The sequence below is a fragment of the Passer domesticus genome, unplaced genomic scaffold, assembly GCF_036417665.1.
Source record: "Passer domesticus isolate bPasDom1 unplaced genomic scaffold, bPasDom1.hap1 HAP1_SCAFFOLD_141, whole genome shotgun sequence".
Classification (NCBI taxonomy): domain Eukaryota; kingdom Metazoa; phylum Chordata; class Aves; order Passeriformes; family Passeridae; genus Passer; species Passer domesticus.
Genome location: NW_026989932.1, coordinates 82,345 through 109,105, shown reverse-complemented (window position 1 = coordinate 109,105; position 26,761 = coordinate 82,345). Strand labels below are relative to the sequence as shown.

General features: G+C 48.6%; 2 protein-coding genes across 5 annotated transcripts; both read left to right on the top strand.

Moving 5' to 3' along the window:
• The first annotated feature begins 1,576 nt into the window (after nucleotides 1-1,576).
• LOC135291900 (serine/threonine-protein kinase PAK 3-like) lies at nucleotides 1,577-15,789 on the top strand. 4 transcript variants are annotated; one of them, XM_064406142.1, is made up of 14 exons: nucleotides 1,577-3,001; nucleotides 3,197-3,366; nucleotides 4,182-4,253; nucleotides 4,584-4,706; nucleotides 4,985-5,110; nucleotides 5,686-5,827; nucleotides 8,016-8,079; nucleotides 8,897-8,945; nucleotides 10,182-10,291; nucleotides 11,119-11,236; nucleotides 12,071-12,170; nucleotides 12,596-12,792; nucleotides 13,119-13,253; nucleotides 14,778-15,789. In XM_064406142.1, the coding sequence occupies exons 1-14, from the start codon at nucleotides 2,683-2,685 to the stop codon at nucleotides 14,820-14,822; spliced, it is 1,770 nt and encodes a 589-aa protein (XP_064262212.1). In that variant the 5' UTR covers nucleotides 1,577-2,682; the 3' UTR covers nucleotides 14,823-15,789. The 4 variants fall into 4 exon arrangements, with proteins under 4 accessions (XP_064262212.1, XP_064262213.1, XP_064262211.1 ...); XM_064406143.1 differs by lacking the exon at nucleotides 13,119-13,253; XM_064406141.1 differs by lacking the exon at nucleotides 14,778-15,789 and having other exon boundaries at nucleotides 4,997-5,110; nucleotides 13,119-14,148.
• Nucleotides 15,150-24,872, top strand: LOC135291894 (RNA polymerase II elongation factor ELL2-like). The gene is made up of 6 exons (XM_064406136.1): nucleotides 15,150-15,192; nucleotides 19,059-19,379; nucleotides 22,152-22,218; nucleotides 23,719-23,890; nucleotides 24,342-24,386; nucleotides 24,526-24,872. Exons 1-6 carry the CDS (start codon nucleotides 15,150-15,152, stop codon nucleotides 24,622-24,624), a joined length of 747 nt encoding a protein of 248 aa, XP_064262206.1. The 3' UTR covers nucleotides 24,625-24,872.
• Nucleotides 24,873-26,761: the final 1,889 nt, after the last annotated feature.

Below are 26,761 nucleotides of genomic sequence, written 5' to 3'. Positions count from 1 at the left end.
GCAGGTCCCGCGAGGAGAGGATCTTGCCAGTCAGGACTCTTGGGCCCAGGCAGGAAAGGCGGAGTGGCAGGAGAGCATGGACAGAGTGCACGGCGCCCAGGAGTTCAGGTGTGTGTTGAGCTTTCTCGCTTTCTTTGAGCAGGGCTGGGCATTGCTGGGCATTAGGAGGCCCAGTGTCAAAGAACAAATTTGGCTTTCTCCTTGTTGGACTTGCTCAGTACAGACGGGGGAAGGCAGCCCAGGACAGGTCTGGCTGCTGACCAACCTAGAGCACAGCTGCCTCCTGGGACTCACTCCTTAAACCTTGACAAAAAGCATTCCAAACTAGACCAGAGTAAAAGCAAGGGAGGCTCAGGCTGGGCTTAAGGAGAGCAAAGCATTGACCTGCAAAGGCAGTCATGCAGCATAAGAAACATCTCAGAGAGCTTGTGCAGATTCCAGCCCTAGACATTACGAAGCCCCAGCTGGATAGGGCCTTGAGCAGCCTGTCCAGATGCTGACCCCAAGTGCTTGGAACTGAAGCCTGGGCTAGAGGCTTCCTGGCATCTCTGCCAGCCTAACCCATCCTTTGATAATTGGATTGGAAAATCGTCCCCACCTCCTCCCCAAGCTATAGCTTGCAGGCTCTTTCCTTGTTTCACTAGTGAAAGCAAGAGTAATTGTGGCAGTACTCACCTAGACTTAGCAAGCATGTCTTAGCCATAGAAGAACTTTTGCAAGTCCAGTATCCACTGTAATCAGAAAGGAGTGTAAGAGCTAGCAGGCAGGAAGCTGTTACGCTGAGAGTACCTGAGCTTTCTGGAAGTGTTCTGTGGCTTCTGGAAGCTTGTTTGACTTCCTCAGTGGTGACTCCTTCACCTGCATGAACAACAAAGAGAGATGCTAGTATAGGGAGGGAATTGCAGCATTCTCTTGAGGTGGAAGTAGAGGGCTGTTGGAAGCCCCTGAGACTGCCTTGTGTGGGACATGCTATGCAGTCCTGGGCTTGCAAGGAGACTGTGTTGCAATTAAAGGCTTGTTTGTCTGTCTGCTTGCCGTAGGTGGAAGGAGTTGGCTGCATTTGAGAGAAAGCGCCACTCCTCACTGGAGAGGGCGTCTGAAGTGGCGGCACCGACAGCAGAGGAATGGCAGCCTCAGAGGGATCTGCTGAAGGAAGCGGTTCCTCTGGCTGTGCCAAAGGTATGCTCACCTTGTTCCTAGGCAGCACTTGTGGGAGAGGGATTTGTCCTAGCAAGACCCCCCCGAATGCTGCTTCTGGCAGCAAGCTGAGACCGAACCTGTGTTGTTGTTGTTGTTGTTCCTCTTGAAAAATGGTGCCCCTCCACTGCCAGGTTTTCCGCCGGCAGCGGCCAGCCCACAGGGGCCTGGAGAAGCTGCTGCAGGAGTTCTCCCGCCAAGGGCACACCCTGTCCCAGGTGTGCAGAGAGAAGGCGGTGCTGGCACAGGAGAACGCTGCCCTGGAAGCACGACTGGCAGCCACGGAGCGAGACCTGCGAGGCCTTTCAGAGCAGCTGGCAGAGGCCAGGTAAAGGCAGGGAGGAGACCGTGGGTGGGACATTACTGAAGGTCTGTAGTTACAAAAGTGGTGAGCATTATGCCAGGATTTACTGCCTGCTGTGTGCTCTCCAGATGTTTCTTGGGCAGAGAAGCAAAGCGATACAAGCAAAAAGGGAAGGATACTGTGATGTGAATCTTACTTTTCTGCCAGCTCAAGCTCTCAAAGCTTTTTTTGGGTGCCTGCTTGGGACCCCTTGCACATTCCTGTGACAAGTGCAAAGCAAGCCAACTTGGCACTGAATTGAGGACCAGGGACACTGTGCAGATGTTTGCTGAAACCAGAAGTTTCCCTCTGGTTTTGCTTTCTCCTTCAGTGCATCTGACCATCAGTCTTTGCTTGCCAAGCTGTTTGACATGGGGTTTTTGGAATTCAAGGCTCTTAGATGTGAATGTTGTGAGCAGGGCGCTGACGCTTCAGGTGAAGCTGGAGGGTCACGCTGAAAATCTTGAGAGCCTGCAGAGCTGACTCTTGTGAAGGATGGTGCAGAACCTAGAACTGCTTACAAACAGCAGCAGCAGCAGAAGGGAAAGGTCTTGTGACTTCTTGACAGTGTCTGGGGATTCTTGCTGCGCACTGATTCTTGCCCACTTGTCCAGTCACCTCTGTAACCTGTCAAGGATCTTTTTGGCTGATCCTTCTTCCTTTTTAAAGAGTGCCCAGATATTTGGGCACTGCAGCTTAGTTAGCCAAAAATAAAGGTAGCAAGTGGTCTTGTTCATCCAATTCCAGTAATTTAATTGGCTGGATATCTGTCCCTCCTCCTAGAGAGTTCTTGTGCAGATAGAAACCTACTTCTGGTTTCCTACTCATGCTGCTAGAAGCCAGAGGTTTTGCTATATGGTTTGGTGAATTCCTTTAGTCCCTTTTACTTAGAGAGTGCCTGGCCAACAAAGTACCTATACGTCCACTATGAATGGCATGAAGCATTGAGGAGTCAGCCAGGAGAGCCCTGTTCTGTCCTGCACCTGCAGAGTGACTTGGAAGTGCTGATGAGCTCAGGGCTGTGAGCAGAGGCTGGGCTTTTGTCCCTTTGCAGATACTTGGTGGGCACACCCGTGTGTGATAGGTCAGGCAACAGCAATTTCAGCTTTGGTTGCTGATACCAAACTGAGCTGGGCTAGGTCATGAGGAAAGGCTGCCCAGTCACCTGGAGGGGCCTGCTTTGCTATGTAAAGTGGCAAAATAGTCCTGCTGTATCTGAGTTTCCATGCAAGCCATTTTGCTTACTAAGGTGTAGGGATCTTAAGGCACATCTTACTGGAGAAGCTGCCCCTGTGTGCCAGGAGCAATTGCTCTTCATCTTCACGCCTTGTAGGTCAGAGAAGGAGAGCCTGCAAAGCAGCCTGCTGGAGGCTCAGCAGCACATATGGGAGCTGGAGATGGCCAGGAGCCGTGTGGAAGCCCAAGTGCACAGGGCCAGGCAGGCCAAGGAGGCGATACTGGGTGAGAGCCTGGTGTGCTTTGTTTCTGCTGATGGCCCTGCCCAGTGCAGTGGCTGTGAAGGCAGCTCTGTGCCCAGGGCTTCTGAGCAGTGAAGCAGCTGAGGGCAGGTCCCTCCTTGCCTGAAACTGGAAGGGCTTAAGGCCAGCAGATTGCTCTGCTTGTGGAGTGTCTGATTGCCGTGTGTCATGTTTGCAGAGGATGTGAGGGGCCTTCGTCATGAGCTGCTGGCTGTAAGAGCTCTCAGCCAGCAGCAATGTGAAGACATGGCTGAACAGCTGCGCTGGGCACAAGAGCAGTGCTGCAAGGCTCTGAGACTCTGGCAGTCTGCCCAGGAAGAGGAAAAAAGGAATCTCGTGCAAGAACTGGTAAGAAACAAGAGGCACCTGAAGATTTCAGGCGGATTTGGTGGGCTGTCTCAGCAGAAGAGCAGCCTGAGTATGTGACATGGCCACAAGCATCTGCTGTAGGCCAGACGTTGCTGGGCCAGGCAGCAGGGGCCTTCAAGGGCTCATACTTGAAGGCCTGTGAAGAGCCAGAGGACAATGCTGGGACAGAATATGCATGCACAGGTTGAGGATGGGCATCAGCCAAGTTCCCTAGGAGGCTGGGTGATCGCCACCCAAAGCATGGCAGCGAAGGGGCAGGATCTTCCCCACAGCCTTGTGCCATGCAGCAGGCGGCTGCTGACCTTGCTGCCAACTGCAGTCCCAGCAACTGGCTTCCTTGCTTTCTGTCCTCCCATGGTGGACAGATGTCTTTGGGCCTGAATCATATGCAAGAGGCCCCGTGTTGCTGGTATTTCAGCTGGTGGCCTGCCTTGTGACTGGATCATTGAGGCGCTGGCCTCATCCTCATCCTGCAGTCCATGTGCAGCTCTTCCTTGATGAAAGGGCAGGGGCAATGTGAGCACAGAGCCTCTGAGAACAGGCAGAAATGCTGAGGAGAGAGGGGCCAGAAAACAGGCAGCCATGAGAGCAGGGAAGGAAGGTGGCATCTCCTTCCTTCCAGCTGCTGACACTCCCTCTACATTTTGGGTTAGAACAGCATTGCTGGAGGGCACAAAGTCATGACTCATGTGCACTTTCCAGGTGGGGGGGTTGGTGGAGGGATGAAGCTTCCATCTCTTTCTATGGGGAGCATTGCTTGTACTTCATCAGGAATTGTCTGTTCCACTCATCAGGAGAGACAACTGGAAGAGCAGCATGTGGAGGCACGGAAGCAGCTGGAGGAACGGGCAAACTTCCTGGCAGAGGTACAGAGGGAGCAGGAGAAAAGGCTGCTTGAGATGAAGGGGGAAATTGCCCTCATGCAAGCTGAACAAGAAAAGCTACTAAGCAGAGGCAGTCAAGAGGCACAGAGTGTGGAAAGAGAGTTTGTGTGCTGTTTTGGACTCCTCTGGGCTCCTTATGGGCACTGCTTCCCTGGGCACTTTCTGTCTGGGTGGCATTGTCTTTCAGCTGGCCCCATAGAAATACGAGCATGAGAACAAAATGCTTTTGGAAAGCGAGAGCACATCAGTTTTGGTTGCCACACAAGTGGAGTGTGGGAAGTTTAAAGCCATCTTCTCTTCCTTTGTGTGCAGGTGCTGCAGGAAGAGCAGCGTCAGAAGGCTGCTGTCATCCACAAGGTGTACCAGCTGCAGAGAGAGCTGAAGCAAAGTGAGCAGCTGAGGCAGAGGCTGAATGAGCAGTGGCAGAACGGGCAGGTGAGCCTGAGTAGGCAGGCAGCAGAGGGAAGGGCAGTGATGGGGGCAGGAACTGGAGATCTGAGGAAGGGGAGGCAAGGACTACTGCAGGCCCTGGAAGCACAGAGCCTGGCAGGCTCCAGTGCTGAGCAGCAGGAAAAAGAGCTGGGATGCAAGGGTTAGAGCTGGGTAGAGAAGCAGAAAGAAGTGGCTGAATAGAAGTGCTTTAGAGACTGGAAAAGAGGAAACCTGAGTGTGATAGCAGGTGCCAGTAAGATTTCTCTTGATGGAATATCAAGGTCATGCTGCAGGCTGAGCTGCAGGAAGCTGAGAGGAAGATGAGGGCAATGGAGAAGAGGCACCAAGAGGAAATGGAAAGGATGCACAAGGTCCTGCTGCAGTGCAGGCTGGCTGAAGAAAAGCAGGTGAGTGAAAGAGCAGGAGGCACTGCAGTCATGCAACAAGTGGTCTCTGCCCTTGCTGCCTTTCCCCTGCAGAGCAGCAGTGGATGGGGGCAATGTCTCTGACTGCTGTGCTCTGTGGGCTCCATGGCAGCTGGACAGAAGGACACTTCCTGGGCTGCTGAATCTCAGCTGCTGCCCTGGGCAGCAGGGCTAGTGCTGTGGCCAGTGGGCCAGCAATCCTGTGAATGTATTTCTGCTGGCCTCTTAGTGCTCCCTTTGTTTTTTGAGGGGCTTGTTCAGGTGAGCATGGTGACCCACACAGATTCTGAGCAAGTTGTCCCTGTCCATGGTGACTGCAGTCCTCAGAACGGGCTGAAGTCTAAAGTTGCTCTTTCCCTTTCACACTCTCCTCTACGGCTGGCTGTGACAAGCTGTAGTCTCTGGCTGCTTGTGTGGGTTTGACTTGAGGAGGAAGAGTTGACAGCTCAGCCTGCAGCCTAGCACCAGTGCTGTTCCTAAGGGCTTGCCTTTGAAATGCTCTGTCTGGGGCATCTCTGCCAAGCACCTTTCTGACACAAACAAATTTCTTCTCCCAGGTGGACGCAGGATCTGCCATCGAAGCTGCTGGTGCAGCAGCATTCTGCCAAGAAGCCTCCTCTCCACAGCCTGAAAACCAGAGCATGAGCAGCTCGGCCCGCTCAAGCCAGGAGAGAGAGAAGCAGTTCCTGAAGCTGCTGAGTACGTCCTGGGGATTTCTTGTGTGACCAAGCAGTGTTTTATAGTGTGTGAGCCTCAGCATGGCCTGGAGCACATGTTCCTCCTGCCTTTGGTGTCAGACAGACATTTTGGATCTCTACAGAAGACAGTGTTGTGCTTGGGGGCAGCCAGGCAGCACTTTGAGGCGTTCCTTTTGCCTTTGAGGGCAGCTGGGAGTGGGTGGGCTTTGCCTGAGCTTCCCTGTGCAGTGAAGACAAGAGCAGGGATTGTTTTGCAAGCAGCAGAAGGCTGCAACCCAGCCAATGACTCGGTGAAGGTGTGTGTGCTAGTCTGGCCAAACTGATGAGAACACTTGGCTTCCTGGATTCCCTTTAGACTCCTGACCTGTCACCAGTCATTGGAGACAAAGTACTTCCCAGAACTTGATTGTCTGTGGGGCTGGTTTAATGCTGGTGTTGTTTTTTATGACTGTTAGTACTTCTACTGTTCCTTCTACAGTTTGGGTTTGATAAGAATTCTACATTTGGGTTAGCCTGACCTTCTGGATGAGAACATCAGTTGATAGCACAAATAAGAGAGGAAGAGGTCTTTTCAATGTGCCCTAAAAGCTAAAATGTTACATTGTTAGAACAATCCTGAGGTATCAGAGAGGAAGAGTTGTTTTCAGAGTGCCCCAAAAGACGAAAACCACCACACTTTTTTTGACAATCCCTGTTTGATATTTTAGTTGTATGCTTAGGGAGATGCATCAAAGAGACACATCCATGTGGAATTTCCAGATAGAACTGCCCTGCAGGCAATTCTCAGGAGGAAGCATGCAGCCCCTCTGCTGCGTGTTCCTCCAGTAGCAGGCACTTTGTCACTGCTAATGCCCAGCTGGTAAACACTCTTGGAATACTAAGCATTGGCCTCAATCCCTGCACAGATTCCTGCACAGATTCCTGCACTCGAGGAAAGCACACCAAGGCCTTGGTGACTCTGCAGTACAGATGAGTTGCTTCTTACAACTAGTAAGAGCTGCCAGTGCAGTGCTGTCAGGGACTAACGGGTCAGGCACAGAGCAGAGCCCAGTTTACTCAGTGTCTGCCATCAGCTGTTGGGACAAAAGGTGGATTGATTGACTCCTCCGTGGGTCTGAAGAGAAAGACAACCATGTTCTGCCTTGAGTGGGGTCAACAGCTTGTAACAGAGCTGGGTGTGCCTCTGGCTTCTTGACAGTGGCTGTCAGTGGCCGTTTGTGGGCTTTGCCAAGCTTTTTGTCATCCTGCCCTGCCACTGACAGCTGCTGTGCCTGCAGGGGCTGGAGCCTTCCTCAGCTGTGGGGTTGCAGCTGCCGCCCCGTTGCTGCAGCTTTGCCTGGGCTGGTGAGAGGATCAGCATCTCCTTTGTGCAGGTGTCTGTGTCACGGCAGCGCCTGAGGAGCGGCGCTGTCCTTGTGACCCGTCTGGGCTGTGCTCTTTGGGAAGATGGTGCACGTGGGTGCTGTTCAAGGGGCCAAGTCCAGTGCCAGTGGCTGCTGCAGCCCGGGCTGAAGACCAGCACTTGTAGTTCTTCACTAAATGAGGAACGGGCAAAGTGGTCTTCAGAACTTAGCCTGCTCCTACATGAAAAGGGTTCTAATTCTTAGAGCCATTGTTCTTGGATGTAGCATGAGCTGCTGTTCTCTGAAAATGTCAAGGCATTCTTTAGGCAAACTGCTGAGAGGAAGGGAACATCCCCTCCTCTCCTGGAATTCACTTTGCAAGATTCTTTCTGCTCTGCAAAAAAAGCAGATGTTGATAAAAGTTCATCCCAGATCCCAGGGTGCACTGAATCTTTGGAAGTATGTAACCTTGTGCTGAATCTCCCAAGAGAGTGTTTCTTCCCAAGAAAATGAAGACTCCTGATTTTTCAGCCCTCCTTCCCGTTTGTAGATGATCGCCACTTGCCTTGGTGCCTGTTCTCTTCTGGTCTCTCTCTGCTCTGATGGCTTTTCTATGGGCTTAGTTTCCCCTCAAGGCAACCCTGCAAAGGAGTGTGGGAGAATCAGACTCTGTGCAGAGCTGCCTGTCTTGCTGGGGCTGCTGTTGTTGTTGTTCTTGTTGATGTTATCGTTAGCCAAGTGACCACAAATTGCTCAGAGCCCCAGAGAGTGGAGCTGGGTTCCAGATCTCCTGCAAGCCCAATCTCTCTGTTTTGAACTTTGCTTCTTGCATTTTGTTTCTTTCAGGGAGTGTGGTGAGTGTGGAAGATCCAGAAAAGAAGTACACTGGATGGGAACATCTTGGCAGTGGGTGAGTGCAGCCACACTTATTTCTACAGAACCACGGGCCAGGAATTTTGGTGGTGCAATAGCATGTGGGGAGTCAGGCAAGCTGCAAGCATCTTCAGAGCCTGGCTCCAGATTGTCTCTGTCTCAGTGCTGAGGCAGTACAAGGCATCATCAAAGACAACTGGATGCTGACAATGTCTTGGCTGCCTCAAGGAGCAGGACCTGGAAGCCCTCCTGTCCCTCCAAGATGTGGCACCAGTTTGCCTATTTTCCCAGGAGACATGGTTTTGTATGATTCAAAGTAATATGGCCACACTCATGAAGGAAGGAAAAGCTGAGAGAGCAGGTTTTGTGTGTTGTTTCCCACCAGACAGCTGTCAGATAACAGCTCTCAGTAGCATTTCTTAGTAGTATTTTTCTGGAAACAATATTCAGTGGTCAGGAAAATAAGAAAGGCTGTGTGGCATTGCCTGAGTTTGGCAGGTAGGATGAAAAGAGAGCAGTGAGAAGGCCCAGCAGCACTGTGTGTTTCATTGCCTGGAAAGGCACGTCACAGGCACAGACACAAGAAGAAAAAGGCAAAGAAAACCCCCCCACATGCATAACCTACTGTGTACATTGGAGATTTCTAGCAGCCCTTTTTCTTCCTGTGGGAGCCAGCTTTTCTCTTGGACACTCTGCAAGGCAGAGGGCTGCTGGGCTGCTGTGCCCTTGGCTGAAGAGTAGACAAAGCCCAGTGTTTTAGAGCCACTGCAGGCAGCACAGAGCTCCTGCCTGGGCTGCCTTTTGCTCCTCAGCACTGAACAACTTCTCTGCTCTTGCCACTGTTCTGATTCTAGGGGCTTTGGAGCTGTTTATAAGGCCTTCGACACTGCCACAGGACAAGCGGTGAGTGCCCGTGCAGATTTTGCAGCTCTTGAGTGCTTTCCCTGTGATGTGATCTGTGGCCAGAGCTTTGGGCCGCCTGTCTTTGCTGCAGAGGCTGTTCTGCAGAAGCAGTCTGTCTAGAGGCAGGCTGCAAAATGCATTTGGGACAGACTTTGTCCTTCCTACCTACCTGAATGAATGCAAGGATGGCCGTGGTGTCTTTCAGAGGACACGCTAGCTTGGACTTACTGGATAAATGTGCATAGATTAGCTGATGGCAAGAGCCATCATTCCAGCCCAATTCCTCTTAAGCCCAGGATCAGACACAGATATTTTGTTTTCTATCACGTGATTCAGTTGGAAAATACAATGCAAGCCCTTCAGAAAGAGAGATCTTCTCTGGAGCACAGTTTTGCCTTTCAGTCCTAGGGAACCTAGTTCACATACACACACACCTACACACACAGAGACAGAGACACGTGCACAGATGAATGAGAAGAAGTTGATGAAGAGCCTTAAATAATACAACCTTGTGTTGATCCTGTGTTCCACTAGAGAGATGCTCTCTGTTTTGACCAGGCATGGTGGTGTCTTGGAGAGTCTTGCTGCTCTTTGGGGCTAGAAGTTCCAAGTCCTGAATTCTCCTTTTTGACTCTCAGGAAATACATTCCATCTTCCTTGACAGTAAGGAATTAGAGAAGGTAGTTCCTTATCCAGCTGCAGAGCTGTGCTCAGGAACTGCACTTGGAGGGAGGTCTTGGAGGCGTCCGAAAGCCCCAAGCCCTGTGCTTAGAACTTGGGGCACATCCATAGTGTACCACAGAAAGGGGTATTCATTTTTAAACCCATTCAATAATTTCAAGTCTAAAGATTGTTCTTCAAAGTTGCAAAAGCCAAACTGAAGAAGTGAGGATGTGCTGGGATTGTAACTTTACCTTGAGTCGCTTTGCAGTTCTTTTTTGGCAGCATTTTCCCCATCATGTTTTATGTGTTTACTCTGGCACACAATTGAATTGGCAGCCTTCTCTTCACAGGAGAAAAATGACTTTTGGCTTCCAAAGCGTGTGTAAATGATAATAGTAGTGCTAAACAAAGTCTGTTTGAGAAGCCTGCGGGTGCAGAGGGTGGTGTTAGCGCTTTGTGGTTGATGGCTTAGAGTCCCTTTTTTCCGAGGTGACAAGGCATCCAGGCCCATGAGTGCCTGGAGAAAGAGGCTCTGGTCATGTCTGTCCCTAAGAGCTTTTGATGTCATTGTAGGTGGCTGTAAAGGAACTTTATCTCCAGCACCAGGGCTGTGAGGGAGTATTAAAAGAAATCCTGCTCATGAGAGAAAATAAGAACGCCAATATTGTCAGCTACTTAGAAAGGTAAGTAGTTCTGGTGATTTTCTGGGAATGTTCATTTCCATACTTGCAAGGCAAAGATTTAAAAGCTCTTTAGCCACTGGCAGAAAATGGATCTTTCAATGAACATCAATCCACTCCTGCACCAGGCATGGGAGGAGTTTGCATTCTGTCCCCATGAATGCTTCCTGACATAAACAGCTTGAAGATTGATCTCAGAAACCTGGCTCTCTTACTAAGCCAGCAGCCTGTATGTTCACTTGCTGCATGTGGTTTTGCTGGTTTGGGGCGTGATTTTTTCCAAGTGTTGGAGGAGAAAACATGCCAGAGATTATGTACTTTGTGCTGTTCCCACTATTTTCCATAGCCTTGCATGCCAAAAGACTAGGCTAGGAGACACATAATTTGCCAGGTCTGAAATTATTTTCCTGTTTGTGACTGTCCTTTCTGCAAGGTTTTCCAAAGGGTGTTGGCAGTGCTGCACACCCACTTGCCTTTAGTAAAAGCTGTGAAAACTGTGTCTCCTTGCTGCTGGAGGGAATGGTGCAATTTGTGTCTGAAGATGATGAAGCAGCTGCTGGGATGTGTCCACTTCCAGATTTATCTTTTTCCTCACTAAACCTCCTTTTTCCCCTGCTTGCCACCTAAGCCGTCTCCTTTTCCATGGATGTGCCTTCTTCCTTTAGGTGGCACAGATGGCAGGCACTGGCTAGCCTAGGTGGAGTGTGTCTTCATTTGATTCCATCTTCATTTACCAGTGACCTGGAAACAAAACTCAGCTGTAGTCTTTTCTTCCCCACAGCAATTTAGCTGTGCACATTCAGCTCTACGCTGTTGCTTTCCTCTTGCAGCTACCTTGTGGATGAGGCTGTCCTGCTGGTGTTGGAATATATGGGTGGAGGCTCCTTAGCTGATGTGGTCACCGTGAGAAGGATGGCTGTAGGACACATAGCAACAGTGTGTCGGGAGGTAAGGGGTCCTGCTTGTGCTTGGCATGGCTTGGACAAGGCTCATCCTTTGAAAGCACTGCAAAGTGAGTGATTCCATGTTCAGAGCTTTCTTTCTGTGTTGCTCTTCTGCTTCAGAGAAGAAAGAGCATCTGGACTGAACTGCCTGCCAGTGTCCCTGCCCTTACTGTACTCTGTTCTTCACTCTTATCCACCATCATTGAACTCTCTGTCTCTTTTTCCTTTTTATTTTCTGTTCTGCACTTTGCCTCCCCAAGCCTTTGCCCAGAGCCTTTCTGCACTGCCTTCTTTGCCTGTAAGTGCAAAGGTGCTGCTGTGAGAGTTTTAAACCAGAGGCCAAGCCAAAGAGAGACTCATCTGTCACAGGTCTCCACTCCACAGGATGGCATGGCACCCAGCATGGTGCTTGCTGCTGCAAACTGACAAAAGAGCTACTTCCAAGTCTGCTCTTGAGGCAGCCATAGAACCCTTGTCCTCCAGTCTTCCACCCGACAGTGATCCCCTTGGTATCCAAGGCAGGGACGTTTTCCTCTTTTGGCAAACCATTGTTTGTCGTCCGGACGGGGAGAGCGCATCCGCTGCAGCAGCGCTCATTCTGACTGGCTTTGCAGGGGACAGTCTGGAGCAACGACTGACTGATGCTTCCCCCTCCAATGCTAATATGCCTTCCCTTGTTAAGATCCTGCTCTCCTAGTGCTGCAGCAGCAAGCTCTTCCTCCTGCCAGCACTCACTGCTCCTTGGAGATCTGTGAATCTTCAGGAGCAGCCTCCTTTTGCATGTGATGAAATCAGATCAGGGTAACTTTTGGCCTCCTGTTTCTTTTTCCCCTGGCAGTGCCTGCAAGGCCTGGCTTTCCTTCATGCCAAGCAGGTGATCCACAGAGACATCAAAAGTGACAACATCCTTCTGGGCCGGGATGGCTCTGTCAAGCTGGGTGGGTATTCCTGCTGAGGCGCAGCGCTGCGGGGAGGCGGTGTGGGGCTGCTTTGGAGAGGTGCCGGGTGCCAGCAGTGGCTGCTGAGAGTGCAGGGAGCGCTGCGCAAGCCCAGGCCGCAGCTGGAAGGTGCTGAGTGGTCTAGAGAGCAACCAGGTATCCAGAGTAACTTTGGTTTGTGGGTGTTCCTTCCAAAGGGAGAGAGTTACAATGTAAACGTTCAGGGCAATGAGGAAAAGCCAAGGTTTTGTGGGAATCCTGGGCGGGTTGTTACCTGTACAATTGCCCATGTCCTTGGCTGCAGCCCTGAGGAAGGAGAGCCCAGCTGCTTTTCCAGCTGGATTCAGCACTGCGTTCTGGGACTGAGAGTGAGAAGCCCTTTTCCTTGGTTTCCTACTTGAAGCAGTGTTTGTTTTCCTCCTCAGCTGATTTTGGCCTCTGTGCTGTGCTTAGCTCTGAGCACAGGAAACGGAGGTCAATGGTCAGGACCACTTACTGGATGGCACCCAAGGTCGTGAGAAGAGAGCCTTACGGCCCCAAAGTGGACACCTGGTCCCTTGGGATTGTGGGGATAGAAATGGCCACAGGAGAGGCTCCTTATATGCAGGAGACCAGTGACAAGGTAAGGTGCAAATGTGCTCAGATAGCCGTGTCCTTCTGCTCTCAGTCCATTAGAGAAAATCCCATTCCCACAGCTTGAAGTGCTTCCAGCAAGGGCCACTTCAAAAAAGGTCTCTGGGGCTCACATCAGCCGTCAAGGCAAGACCTGGTGCTGGAATAGCTGGGGCTGCACTGGGGCCTTTTTTCCTTTGGGAGACAAGGCTCATCTCTAAGCATCTGCTGGGCAAGAAATTGCCGCTGCAGACAGGAGTTTTAAAGATGGGGTCAGGGTGAGCCCTGAAGGATATGGAAGAATCACATAGAGTCTCATGTTTCCTTTTGCTTCAGGCCAGCTACCTGATAGGCAAGCAAGGGGTTCCAAATCTGCACCAGCTCAGGCTACCCCCTGGCTTGTGTGAATTTCTGCGCTGCTGCCTGCAGATGGATGTGGACAGGCGAGGCTCTGCCAAGGAACTTCTGCAGGTACAAGGCAAAGTGGCTGCAGGCCAAACAGCTGTTCCCTGCCAGGGTTTGCTCCTTGGCCAAACTCCAGGGAATCAGATGGGCCCCCCACAGAGTAATTTCTGCTCTGGGTGCTTTTCAAATGAAAGCCAAGTAGGATCTTGATTGCTGAGGTTAGAAGGGCCCAGTGAAGGTCATCTAGTCCAAAACCCCAGCCACTGGCAAGGACATCTTCAAGTAGATCAGGTTGTTCAGAGTCCCATCCAACCGGTGCTTGAATGTTGCTGGGCTTGGGGCTCCTCCCAGCTCTCTGGGCAGCCCGTGCCAGTGTTGCAGCACTCTCCTCACAAACAGTTTCTTCCTCAGAGCCAATCTGAATTGAGTGTCTTTTAGCTTAAAGCCGTTCCCCCTTGTCCTCTTGCAATTGGCCCTGCTAAAAGATATGTCTCAAACTTTCCTAGAAGCCCCTGAAACTATTGAAAAGTCTCCTTGGGGCTTGCTATTCTCCAGGCTGAACAAGCACAAGTCTCCCAGCCCTTTCTCAGAGGACAGCTCCTACCTTCTGGTGATTTCTGTGTCCCTCTTTTGCTCTCAGGTGCTGTATTCAGGTTTGCCTGGTAGCAAAGGAACTGAAGTATTACAGTGCTGGGGACGGGGCCTTGAGGAACACAATGAAAGCAGTCCCTGCCAAGCAGTTTTAGATTGGTCTGTGGGAAGGGGGGAGCTGGGGTGGAGCTCACTGTGAGCATCCGAGGGCACCCAGCTTGTCCCTCCTGGCCCACCCTTGGAGGTTTCTGCCAGCCAAACAGGCACAGCTGTGCAGGATTTGTGCCAGCCCCATGTGCTGCCTGGCCCAGGCAAGTAGATGAGAATGGCTGTGGCTTTGCTGCCAGGTTTGGTGGCAGACAAGGAGCTGGTGACCAGACCACTTCCTTGGCTGTGCCTGCTGTGAAGGAAGATGCCAGCCAGCACAGGAGGGAGTGGGGTCTGCTGAGGCAGACACTGCTCTTCCTGCAAGCCAGAGCTGAGCACGTCTGCACCCTGCTGCTTGTGTCCTTGCTCCTGGCTTGCTGCTGAAAACCTGCATGTCCAGAGCTCCGGAGAACAACACGTGGGATCAACATTTTTCAGAGCTCTTGGGAGTCTCTTGAGAAATGCCTTATGCCCCACATCTCTCTTGGACACTCAAAGAGCCCATATCTGTATAAAAGAGGAGCTTGAATAAGTCTGTTGACTTTCCTGAAAGGAATAAATCCTCAGGACAGCAAGCAGCAATCCCACAGTGATAGCAGGACAAAAATCCCAGCAAGTGACAACATCATGAGGAATGGACTAGTGCAGTTCTGGGCCGTGTTTGCCTGTGACAGCAGCATGCTGGACATGAAGGCAGATGTGCTGCTGGTGCCCTCAGTCCCATGTCTGTGTATTTCTGGGTGCTGGAGGAATCCAGCTCAACCCTGTTAGGAACTCAGTTTGGAAAAATGGTTCCTTTTTCCTTTGTCTCTTTTAATTTGGTTTGTTTTGTTTCTTTTTCCCTTTGGGCAGCATCCATTTCTGCAATCAGCGGAGCCTCTCTTAAGCCTCTTCTGACAGCCTGATTGCTGCCATCCCTGCAGCAAGGGAATGCAAGAAGCAAAGGAGATGACAAGGTGTGAGAGTCTGTCCGAAACTTCCCTCATTTTTTGCCTCTCAATCGTCATGAAAGCCAAGACCACCGGGGAAAGGGAAAGATCCTGTTCTGAAAATCCAGGTCTGTCTGGTCCACCAAGCCAGATTATTGCCTACGGGTGTGTTTGCTCAACTCATGGAACACTGCACCCAAGAAGGGGCAGTGTGCTCTCCTTCGCCTGCATCACCCAGCAACGCTAGTGCTGGAATTTCTCCACCCTTCTGACTTGGCTGGACTTTCTCTCGGGAATGACCTTTCTGGAGGTCACCACAAAAGGACCCTCCATTCACCGTACATCAACCACCGTGACAGATGGACTGAGATGGGAGAAGATTCTCCCCTCAAGGACTGAGACGTGCGACCCCTACATGGAAAAGCTCCCCTCTTTTCCCAAAAGGACTAAGACTGAAATCCCCACCGTAGGGTGAGGGAAGGTGTGCGTGGGGACCGGAGCAAGTTTTGCAAGCGACCACTGGACCGAGAAGACAATGGTTCCTGCCTACGACATCTGCTGCTGACGACGCCTGTTCCTGATGGACTACTGATGGACTCCTTGTACCCTTTATCAATAGACTATTTTGAAATGGGTCCCCTTCCCCCATTTCAAAAGGACTATAAAAAAGGTTAGACCTGACTGATACCTTTGAGATCTCCCCTGACGTGAAGACGACCGGCTCTTCGTCGACCGGACTTCGAGGGACTTTGTCATCTGCACGTCTGATAGCTATATACCTCCTTGCCCTCCCTCTCTTCTTTTTCTTTTCCTTACTCTTTTCCCTTTCTTCATTCCCCTTCTCTCTAACGCATCTTTGCTATGGCTATTTAATAAAAGTACATTTTGATTTTACTGCAAATCCCCTTGTCGTGTCAGTTTTTGCACCCTGAGATCAGTGAAAAAGAACCTACACGAATCACGTCCTTAGGACGGATCGTGTCACAAGGACCACTTCAGCACTGGAGAACAGAGCCTCTGAGAGCAGGTAGAAATCCTGAGGAGAGAGGGGTCAGAAGACAGGCAGCCATCAGAGCAGGAAAGGAAGGTGCCATCTCCTTTTCTCCCATCTGCTGAATTTCTGCTTAGGACAGCATTGCTGGACGGCACAGAGTCACTACTGATGTGCATTTTCTGGTGGAGGGTGGTGTGAGGCATGAAGCTTCCACTGATTATTTGGGGAGCTTGGCTGGGACTTCATGGGAAGTGTCTTCCTTCCCTCACCAGGAGCTGGAAGGGCAGCGTTTGGAGGCACAACAGCTGCTGGCACAACGGGCAAACTTCCTGGCAGAGGTAGAGAAGGAGCAGGAGAAAAGGCTGCTTGAGATGAAGCAGGAAGTTGCCACCATGCAAGCTGACCAAGTAGAGGTACGAAGCTGAGGCAATCAAAAGGCAAAGGGTGTGAAAAGAGAGCTTGTGTGTTGTTTTGGGCTGCTCTGCACTCCTTATGGGCACTGTTTCTCTGGGCTCTGTCTGTCTGGGTGGCTTTGTCTCCATGCTGGCCCTTGGTAAACAGTGCTGGAGAAACCTTTGTGCCATGAGGGAAAGGAGCGGTCAGGTGAGAGGCTACCAGAGTGCAGGTTTGAGGAAGGCAGGAATGGCACAGCAGGCCCAAAGAGAATGGGAAAGGCAGAGCTGTGTCTCAGAAGGAGGGAGGTGCCCCAGGAAGCTCCCTGCAGAGCCAGGCTGGAGCTGTGGGAGCGGGCTGGCTGTCAGGCTGCTGAGGAGGTGCCTGAAGCTGCTGAGTACATCCTGTGTGTTCTTTGTCTGATGGAGCAGAGCATGGTGTGTGTGCCTCAGCATGGCCTGGAGCACATGTTCCTCCTGCCTTTGGTGTCAGACAGATATTGTGGATCTCTACAGAAGACAGTGTTGTGCTCGGGGACAGCCAGGCAGCACTTTGGGGCATTCCTTTTGCCTTTGAGGGCAGCTGGGAGTGGGTGGGCTTTGCCTGAGCTTCCCTGTGCAGTGAAGACAAGAGCAGGGATTGTTTTGCAAGCAGCAGAAGGCTGCAACCCAGCCAATGACTCTGTGAAGGTGTGTGTGCTAGTCTGGCCAAACTGATGAGAACACTTGGCTTCCTGGATTCCCTTTAGACTCCTGACCTGTCACCAGTCATTGGAGACAAAATACTTCCCAGAACTTGATTGTCTGTGGGACTGGTTTAATGCTGGTGTTGTTTTTATGACTGTTAGTACTTCTACTGTTCCTTCTACAGTTTGGGTTTGATAAGAATTCTACATTTGGGTTAGCCTGACCTCGTGGAAGATAACATCAGTTGATAGCACAAATAAGAGAGGAAGAGGTCTTTTCAATGTGCCCTAAAAGTTAAAACATTACATTGTTAGAACAATCCCGAGGTATCAGAGAGGAAGAGTTGTTTTCAAAGTGCCCCAAAAGAAGAAAACCACCACAATTTTTTTACAATCCCTGTTTGATATTTTAGTTGTATGCTTAGGGAGATGCATCAAAGAGACACATCCATGTGGCATTTCCAGATAGAACTGCCCTGCAGGCAATTCTCAGGAGGAAGCCTGCAGCCCCTCTGCTGCATGTTCCTGCAGTACCAGGCACTTTGTCACTGCTAATGCCCAGCCGGTAAACACTCTTGGAATACTAAGCATTGGCCTCAATCCCTGCACAGATTCCTGCACTCGAGGAAAGCACACCAAGGCCTTGGTGACTCTGCAGTACAGCTGAGTTGCTTCTTACAACTAGTAATAGCTGCAGAGAGGCAGAGAGGCCTTTTATAAGGTCACTTCCAATGAGGTTTATTTGAGCACGCAAAAGGGGATCCAGAGACAAAAGATGAGCCATGTTCTCTGCACAAGGTTTAAGCAGGGGTGGGTTCAGGCTCGGTAGCAAGGGGCAGGGGAAAGGGAATTGGCTCTCAGGGAAGAAGGGGCCATCCACCAGGGGTACCATGACCCCCTCTCCTTACATATTGTGGCTAAACCACTAAATGTGTTTTTTTTAAAGGAACTCTTGCTGGATATGAATGGAGATACTTGGTTGTTTCCAATTGGTGAAACATTAATATGGCTTAAAACTCATGCGGCAGGGGAATAATTCAGCTCTGTGCAAAAAGATATTGTTGAGTTCAAATTGGGTGCTCACACCCAATTCAGGAACAATCATATTTCTCTAGTGTGCATGCAGCAACCATAATGAAGATTTGTTTTCTGAAATGTCTGGCCATAGGTAGCCAAGTGGAATCCAAAGGAGAATTCCTTCAGTCTGAAGGAACATCTATTTCAAACCATTCAGACTGATTGGCCTGGCTACACTGACATAGACAGAGAGAATTTGAAGATAATATTCAGTCGTTCAGAGAACGGGAAAGAAAAATACCCTGGAAATGAAGCCAAGATTCTTAGAATATGCTGAGGTAGCAGGGACCTGCCAGGATCCTGGTCCTGAACAGACACCACGAGAGTCACACCCTGTGCCCAAAGAGTTGTCCAAATCCTTTTTGAGCTCTTTCTGCAGTGACCACTGGCCTGGGGAGCCTGTTGCAGTGCTCAAGCACCCTCTGGGCCATGAATGTTTTCATGATATCCTGCCTAAAGCTCCCTCAATTCAGCTTCATGCTGTTTCTTTGAGTCCTGACACTGAAGGTCTGTTTTCCTTGCATGGAAAGAACTGACAGTTGATATTTAGGCTTTTTAACATGAACTATTGGATCATCCATACAGAAAATCAGCTCCATCTCAGAACCCCACCAACACCAGCCAAGTGACATCTCTGGGACCTTCTGAGAGAGACACTCCAGCAAGACCTGCTCAGGTATTTTGTGCATTTTTACTATTCTGGACTGTATGGTAAATTTTAGCAGACTTGCTGGTGGTGTAAAAGCTGTGATGTGAATGTGCAGGACCTTCCCTTTTGGGAAAGACTTTGATGGAGCTCCTGAATGGGAATGTCTTTCTCCCAAAGCATTTTAGCTCCAGACTTGAAGTAGGACTTGCTAAGTGCTAAGATGAGAAAGGAGGGATGAGATAGAGCCTGTATTTACCTGCAGTACTTGCTGGTTTGAATGCTCTTTTTAGTTAAGAAAGATGTGTTTTCAACCTTGGCCAGTTCAGAAATGCTGCCTTTTCAGAATGGGAGCAAAAGCTGACCCTGCTCATAAGTTCATTAACTAATTATTTTGTTATTGTTGCAGAAACGGCCTCTGGCTTCCGACTTGACCAGTCCTGTGACGAGCAAGAAGAGGAGAATTGGTCACCAGCCCAGTCATGTCCAGGCAGCAGCTGGTGGCCACTTTTCTTCCTTCTTTCTGCCTTCCACATCCCTTTGCTTTTTGGACATGCTTCCAAGTTTTGGCTCCATTTCCCCCTGCACCCATGTGGTGCAAAAACCAGAGAAAATTCAGAGTTCCGTCATCCCAGCGCCTGCCAGGGTGCAGAGGAGATCCCCAATTCAAACAGGAAGAAAAATGAATTGGGGAGGCTGAAGCAGTTGCATCCCTTGGATTTCGATGAAGGTATTAATGAGCTGGTTTCCCTGACTCCTGTGTGCATAACTGTGGTGTAAAGATTTGGTTATTAAGTGAAGCTTCTGCCTGAATTAAGGTGCAAGTGCACCTAGTTCCACAGTCAACAGTAAAAATATTACTGAACAGTAAACAAAAACTAGGCAGATGGAAAGAAATAAGGGAAGAGAGGCAGGGTGAGGGGAAGAGAGAGACATTCAGCAGGAAGATACCATCCCCACATGGGCCCTCTGTCATCCAGCTGGTCCTTCCTCACCCTTTGTCTTCTCGGTGGTGGAGGCCCCAAGTCTCTCTGGGGGTACCACCTTTCTACTGTCCAAGACTGGGGTATCCACAGGGTGGTCACAGCTGTCCCCACATCTTGGGCTAGAAGCTGTGGAAGCAGTGATTCTCCTTACCCACACTCTCTACAGTGGAGTTTCTGTCTGGTGTCCTAATTCCAAACCTTCACCTCTGCTAGGCCAAGGCTTAGTGATTTTCTTCCTGCCATCTGTGCTTCTCTCAGATTCCTTTTGTGGTGGTTCATCTTATGGAAACATCCTTCTTTGACAGTGTTTGGAAACAGTTAATTGTGCTCTTGCACCTTGTGACAAGGGAGCTTTGGAAGCTGGCTCTGGATACACAAAGGCACTGCTCTACATTGCTGCTCTACCATTACCCCTGCTGTATGGTCATGAAAAATCAAGAATCTTTTTTTTTTTTCTGCCGTTAGATTAGATTGTATCTCTTGCTTTAAAAGACAACAACAGCAAAGCCCAGAACCTGTGCTGCTGGAACCTTGTCTGAAATGACATTAATTTTTAGAAATTCTCCCTCTAAATAGTGCAAAAACCAGTCGAGGACAAAGAAATGTGAAATTGCTTGCTGTTGGGAGAAGCTGATTAAAAGGAAGAGCCAGGCATTACAAAACCACAGGGAATGGGTTATTTCTTTCCATTTGATTTCTAGTAAACTGACAGTTGACTGAGACACTGCTTTTTCCATCAGCAGATTTCCAAGACTGCATGCTGAATGCACAAACCTGTCACACATTGATTTCAGGCTAGTTTACTGAAACAGTCAAATCTCTGTGATTCCATGTTTTTTTCACTGAACTCAGCCTTTTCATGGAAACACCAAAAGCCCGAAACCTGGGGTGTGGTTTCCTGGAGATCTACTTTGAACTGGGCTGTGAGATCCTCTCCATTCCAGCTGCAGAATTTCCTTCTTCAAAAGCTGTGGAAGTAGTACAGACTGAAAACAGTGTTGAAAAGCTAAAGATAAAGGCATAAAGAACACTTGATTTCTGATGACAGGGACACAGGCAGTAGGGCAGAGTTCAGTTGCTTTGTTAAATCTGTGGCTTGTCTCTTCTGGAGGTTGACCTTGCAGATTCCAAGTTGGATTTGGTGTGGAGACAGGTTTAGAGTGTGCAGATGCCTCTTGCAAGTGCTGTGCTTGTAGATACAGGTGCTTTGAGATGGTCTTCCCACATTTCTTCTGGACATGAACACAGCACCTGCAAACCTTGGGATGCCTTTGGAAGGATTTCTGCTTGAATCCATAAACACATGAGCAGCTTTTATCAGGAGGCAGTAACAAAATTCTGCCCAGCTGGTGAAGGAAAAATCTGTTCTGTGTTTCAAGTTGGGGCTCAGGCTGAAGCTTTTTTGTGGACTGAGTCATGAGAGCAAATGCACTTTTGGAAATGAAATGCTCACAGCAAAGGCAAGTTGTATTCAACATGCTCTGACTATTGGTATTTCTGTCCAGCTTTATTACTATATTTACACTTCTTTTTATACTTCTGCTATACCATGTAATAGTTTGAACACTGAAATCAACAAAAGCAAATGAAACATCACATGACCGCTTTTTCCTCAAGAATTAAAGCTCAGGTGGCCTAAAGATTGGCAAGAATGGCTGAGTTTGAACAAGATTACTTTGTGTAAATAAGGGCAATGGAAGCTCATAAGGAATGTAAAGGATCCTGTGGGTCTTTGATGCTTGGCACAAAACCTCAAGAGGAAAGCAGAGATTTCCAAGATCCTGAGTGTTCCTTCCTGTTTCTGCTGACTTTTCCTTATGGCAGCTCTTTTTATTATCATCGTAGCTCTTCAATATTTCTTTGGAAAGAGGGCTTTGAGGTTATGTGTGCAATGCTTCCCAAATGCCTTTGGAAAGAGCCAAAGGGCAATTCACAAGTGCAGAGCTGTTTCCAACCCCATCCTGCCACGTTAATCGGTTTTGGCTGCAGGTCATTGGAGCCTTAGTGCCAGTAAGCCCAATAGAATGGAATTGGCTTTTCTGCTGACAAGAGTGCAGGCACTCCTCTGAACTTTGGGCCTCTGGAACTGGCAGGGAATTGGGGATAAAAACATGGTGTGAGAAGAACTCAGCTTCCTTCTTCATTTCTTGTTAGAACCTCAATATTGGTCTCTCTCAAGCTGTTGTCTTTTGTGAAGCTGCATCTGTTGCTGCATGAGTTGAATGGCTCTACAGATGGCACCTCATGCCTTCATATGAGAAAATATATAGCTGGGGCTAACACTCTGGGAATGCACAATCTGTAGGATAAAGTGTCCATTCCCTCTTTCTAAACCCCAGGACAGGCTACTGTGGAAAAGGTTGTGTGTGCCCCATTAATAAATGTTACTGCTTCTTCTGAACAATTTATTGTGAAAAGAAAGGTCTGAAGGACTTTTCTCAAGACTGTCCAATGGGGATCCTTTGGCCTTTTAATGATCTCCTGATGAAGAGTGTCAAAATTCTGCTTTTCTGCAGGAAAAAGAACAGATACTTCCATTGCCTCCACATGCTCTGCAACAAGCAACCAAGCAGACTACTTGAGGTGAGTCAAATAGCAATTCACTCTTGCCACTCTCAGTGGGGGGCAGTGTCCATCTCTTTGCTGTGCTGAAAGGATGAGTTTGAGCAGGTTTTGTTGGGCCTCCAAGGCTCAGAGCAGAGATGAACACCGAGGTGGGTGAGGCCCGGACGGGCCCTCCCTTCCTGCAGTGCAGCTGCACAGGCTCAGCTGCAGCAGTGCTGCTGCATCCCCTCATGGCATTTGCAGGAGAGGAGGGAGAAGTGTGTGTGTGGTCTAAAGCCCTGGAAATTGCTCACAGCTTGTGTCAGGGCAGTGATGTTGGCAGGGGCAGCCAGGCCTCCTGCAGCTCTGGGGCTCTGGGGCAGCTGCGGCCTTTGGAGCAGGCGCGGCAGGGCCCCAGCTCACATTGCTCCGGGACCGCCCAAATGTGGAAAGGCATCTGTGGTTTTCTTTTCAAAATTATCCTGCATACTACTGAGGTGTATCAGGCCTGTCATGCATCCTTGGCACAAGTTGTTGTCTGTCCTGCTACTGAATTTCAACTTGTTAGCAATTTACTGCTTGTAAATATTAATCTCAGGGTGGTTTGAAGGAATTCATTCTGATGTGGAGGGAGTTTTTGTCATCCAATAAGAACCAGACCTTCAGGCCCAGAGGAGCAGAAGCATTGGTGTGAGAGTGTTGGCAAGTGGCATCTATTGTTCTCATTGCCACTTCATCTTGGATTTGTATCATGAGCTTGATAAACCTCACACCTGCTGATTTGAGGGAGAAGGGAATGAAGAAGGTTTGACTCCCATCAGTGGCTTTAAGCATTAATGAGTTTTGGCCTCCTGAGGAGCTGATGTGCTTTGGGTATTTCTTCTTGTAGTTTCTGACTTGTCTAGAGTTTGTTTTTGTGGCTTTGTTTCCTTTTGTGTATTAGAAATGCCTCCGTTCCCAGGTCACTGATGTAACTGTTGTCCACTAGAGGAATCAAATATTATCATTGACTCTGCTTTACCGTTAGGCAGAAAAGAATGTAGCTCAGAAGTTCATTCATCTCCATAAATACATTCCTTTACAAAAATATTTTGCAGATGAATTTTCAGAATCATATGTAACTCAATTTAGTTTTTCCTACAGAGGAAGAGATTATAATTTAGTTATGTTTCTTCTCTTCCTGAAGCTGCTGTGTTTGTTTTTCCTTTGACATTTGAAATGAGGGCACATAATTTCTAAATGTGCTCTACTTGCTCATGAAGAAAACCTCTACAATGTAAGCTATTAGTAACTAGAAATGGGCCACATAGAAATTATGTGTCAGATTCCCAGAGTTACCTGACTACATTCTCTTGGTGCACATGACCTTGAAAGTAGAAACTATCAGTCCCAGAGCCACTGACTCAAAGTTTGGGTGTCTGTATTTTTCATTACCCTGTGCATGGTGTCAAATTATATGTGTGTTTTATGGATTAGAAACATACTCAAATGCTCTCTTAGAATTCACTCAGAGAAAAATGGTCTCATTTTTACCTTTAGAAAATACGGAGCCATTGTCTCCTTGGAGCAACGCCAGTGCTACAAGGACGACTTCAATGCAGAATATGAGGAATATCGGAATTTATATTTAAAGATTGACAAGATCATCAAGAAATTCAGACAATTTCAGGAGCAATGGAAGTCTCTGACTCCAGGCTCCAAGGCCTATCAGGTAAAGAAGGATAAAACCATGAAGACTGTGCTTCATCACAGCAGTGTTTTGGATTCCCTGGAGCTGCTCAGTGAGACAGAGGGAAACTGTGGAATTGGCATATATGCTCAGACACTTCTTGGGCTGGGTCTGATTTTGGCAAGACCCTGCCCAAAAGCCCCTGTTTGAGCTGTCTATGAAGAAACAGCTGTCTATGAGAGGTGTCCCAAGCAGAGTCTTAGAGCATGGGCTGCTTCTCTTGCCTATTGAGAGGCTTAGTTACAGATCTTGGGTGATGCTGGGAGATGGAGATTTGTTTGGTAAACTTGCCAGAAGAGTGGTGGCTCACAGAGAAGAAAATCTCTATAGAGTCAGACTGAGTGTACTTTTAGTGTTTTACCAAAGTGTGCATTTTATGGTGCCAGTGAAACATTTTTCATGGTTTGTTTGTTTGTTTGTTTTTTTCTTGAAGTTGCTGTGTCAGCGCATCCTAGCAGATTATCAGCAGTTACAGCAGGTGCGTGTGACACCAGACCTGCAGGGCCATGGCAACTGCTAAGTTTGCCTCAGGGCTTTTTTAAAGCAGAGGACATCAGATTCTAAACTCTGCAGAAGTGTTTGCATGGCCTGATTTTCTTTTGCTTTCTCCTTCACAGGGTAGCCCCAGCTACTCTGAAATGAGGAGCAGGTGCCAGTACCTCCACAAGAAGCTGGCCCATATTCAGGGCTGCATTTCTGAATTTGAGCAGCAGTGAGTGGAGTACTGGCACCAGACATCTGTTTCAGCAAGGGAACATCTGTGAACTCAAGATTTTTCATTTCAACGGATGATTAGGTTTTTTAGGATTTCTGAAATTAGTACAGAAGAGTAGGTTATGTTAGTACTGAGCAGTAGATGATTTCTTATAAATGTAGGATTATTTCAAAGAATGTAGGAAGTTTAAGTTGAAGTTGAAATATGATTGTATTGAAATTTAACAATAAAGAAATCTCATAATTGGAATTCCTTCTCTCATTGTTGATTGTATCATGTTTGGAGTGGCTTGTTGCTGGTCAATTCTTTTCTTCAAGACTTAGGTTTGTCCATTGAAATAAATTGATCAGTAAAGGGTGGAAGCCCACTACCTCCACTATGAAGTGCTCATTTTAAGAAAATATTGCAGTTGGTGGAAATTCTTTATGATAAGTGTAGGGGTGATTTTTGAGCTCCTTGTTAATTCAAACTCTTTTCCAAAGTTGTCAAAGGCTTAGAAGTTTGGACAACCCTGTCCCCAAATGACCTTGTTTTGGAGGGTTGCAGAGGAGTGCACATGGGCTGCTCTAAGCTGTCAACTGAAGCAGCTCTCAGGACTGCTTGTAAATCATGGCCTCACTTTCACAGTGAGCTGGGAAAGATCCATATCTCTGTAAGAGTTTTGTAAAACACTTGGAGAAATGTTGGAGGCAAGGTACTTCAATGGATTTTAAAAGGAAATTCAGTTCAAGTGTCCCTATGGAAATGCTGTCCATTTCTTAGCATTTTTAAGACTAGTCTGTCTCAAGCAGCCTTTCTAGAGAGACACAGATCGTGATTCCTGCACAGACCTATGGGGACTTTGAAGACTAGTCCTTTTCCTAAGTTTCCTCCATGTATTCATTCAGCTGACATGGCAGAGGTGTTGCCAGCAAGGCCGTAACCTTCTTTAGGGAAAGGATATGAAATTGATTGAGGGAGGATAATATTTGGGAACACTCAAAGGTGGCTGGGAATGCCCCTTTCTTCCTTGCAGAGCATTCTACAAATTCCTCCATCGTCTCCAAGCCAATGATGTTGAGTCCCTGTACCTGAGAGCCCTTGGGGTGTTTTGTGATTGAATACCTGAGCCGTTGTTGCCCTTCTGTTCTCCTTCAAGCCAAGATCAAGAAATGTCACCTCCTAAACCCTGAGACTTGGGTCCATTTTTGCCTGGCTCAGGGGGTGCTCCTCCAGCTCTGCAGTGCAGCAGCCCCAGGGACGCTGCCGTGGGGGGCATGGGGTGAATTGTGCTGGGCTGCCTCCCCTGGGCCTGCTGGCTGCTGCTGCTTGACAGAGCGTGCCAGAGTGCTGCTGCCCAGGCTGGGCTGAGCCTGAGGACTTTTCATGGTTAGCCCTTCATGACATATCTTTCCCTTGATGGGATTTCTTCTAACTCACTCTACACTGCATTAGAAAGTTTTATTTCCATGCTTTAACAAATTGAGGCTTCAAATTCTCATCTATATTTCTCCCTTTAAGTCCCTTATGTGTTGGGGTTGGCTTCCCTTGGGGGCAGGTGTATCAATGTACTGATCCCATCCCCTTTTATTGCTGCAGGAGTGCTTAGGAACACTTCAAATGGTCCTTTCCACTTTTCTTTAGGTGTCTTGTTGCTCTGCTTTCTGACATAAGACACAGTTCCCAGGTGGATAAGGATGTGCCTGAATCACCAGGGATGGTCTCAGCAGAAACTTGTGGAAAGATGAGAGCACTCTCCAGAAAGATGATAAGAAGGGACTGAAATTATAATTTCCTATCATGGGCTCACTTTTTTCTTTAGAAGCCACTGAAATTCTGGACCTCAAGAGAGCAAGGGGAAGCACTGGTGGCCACTTCAGTGAGTTTTCCTGGCCACCTTTACTCATTTCTGCTTTTAGATTCTGATTTGTTCTGTCAGCCTTGCTGCTGAGATTGACCTCCATGGACTGAGTAGGTCCCATTTAACTGGGAGTGTTTTGCATTACTTTTGTACAGTTTCATCTCTGAAATGAGAATCTCTATCTGATGACATTGCAAAAGGAATTCCTAATCTTAGTAGTTTTTCTTTTATTATTACTTGAGGTGATTCTTTAGGATTTGGTTGGTTTGTTTGTTTGTTGGTTTGGTTTGTTTTTTTT

Coding starts and splice junctions, on each gene's coding strand:
- LOC135291900 (XM_064406140.1), top strand. CDS start 2,683: ATGAGGAAAGGCTGCCCAGTCACCTGGAGGGGCCTGCTTTGCTATGTA. Junction 4,254..4,583: donor GGGCAAACTTCCTGGCAGAG/GTACAGAGGGAG, acceptor CTTTGTGTGCAG/GTGCTGCAGGAAGAGCAGCG. Junction 5,111..5,685: donor GGCTGGCTGAAGAAAAGCAG/GTGAGTGAAAGA, acceptor TTCTTCTCCCAG/GTGGACGCAGGATCTGCCAT.
- LOC135291894 (XM_064406136.1), top strand. CDS start 15,150: ATGACCTTTCTGGAGGTCACCACAAAAGGACCCTCCATTCACC. Junction 15,193..19,058: donor AAAAGGACCCTCCATTCACC/GTACATCAACCA, acceptor TTATTGTTGCAG/AAACGGCCTCTGGCTTCCGA. Junction 24,387..24,525: donor ATTATCAGCAGTTACAGCAG/GTGCGTGTGACA, acceptor TCTCCTTCACAG/GGTAGCCCCAGCTACTCTGA.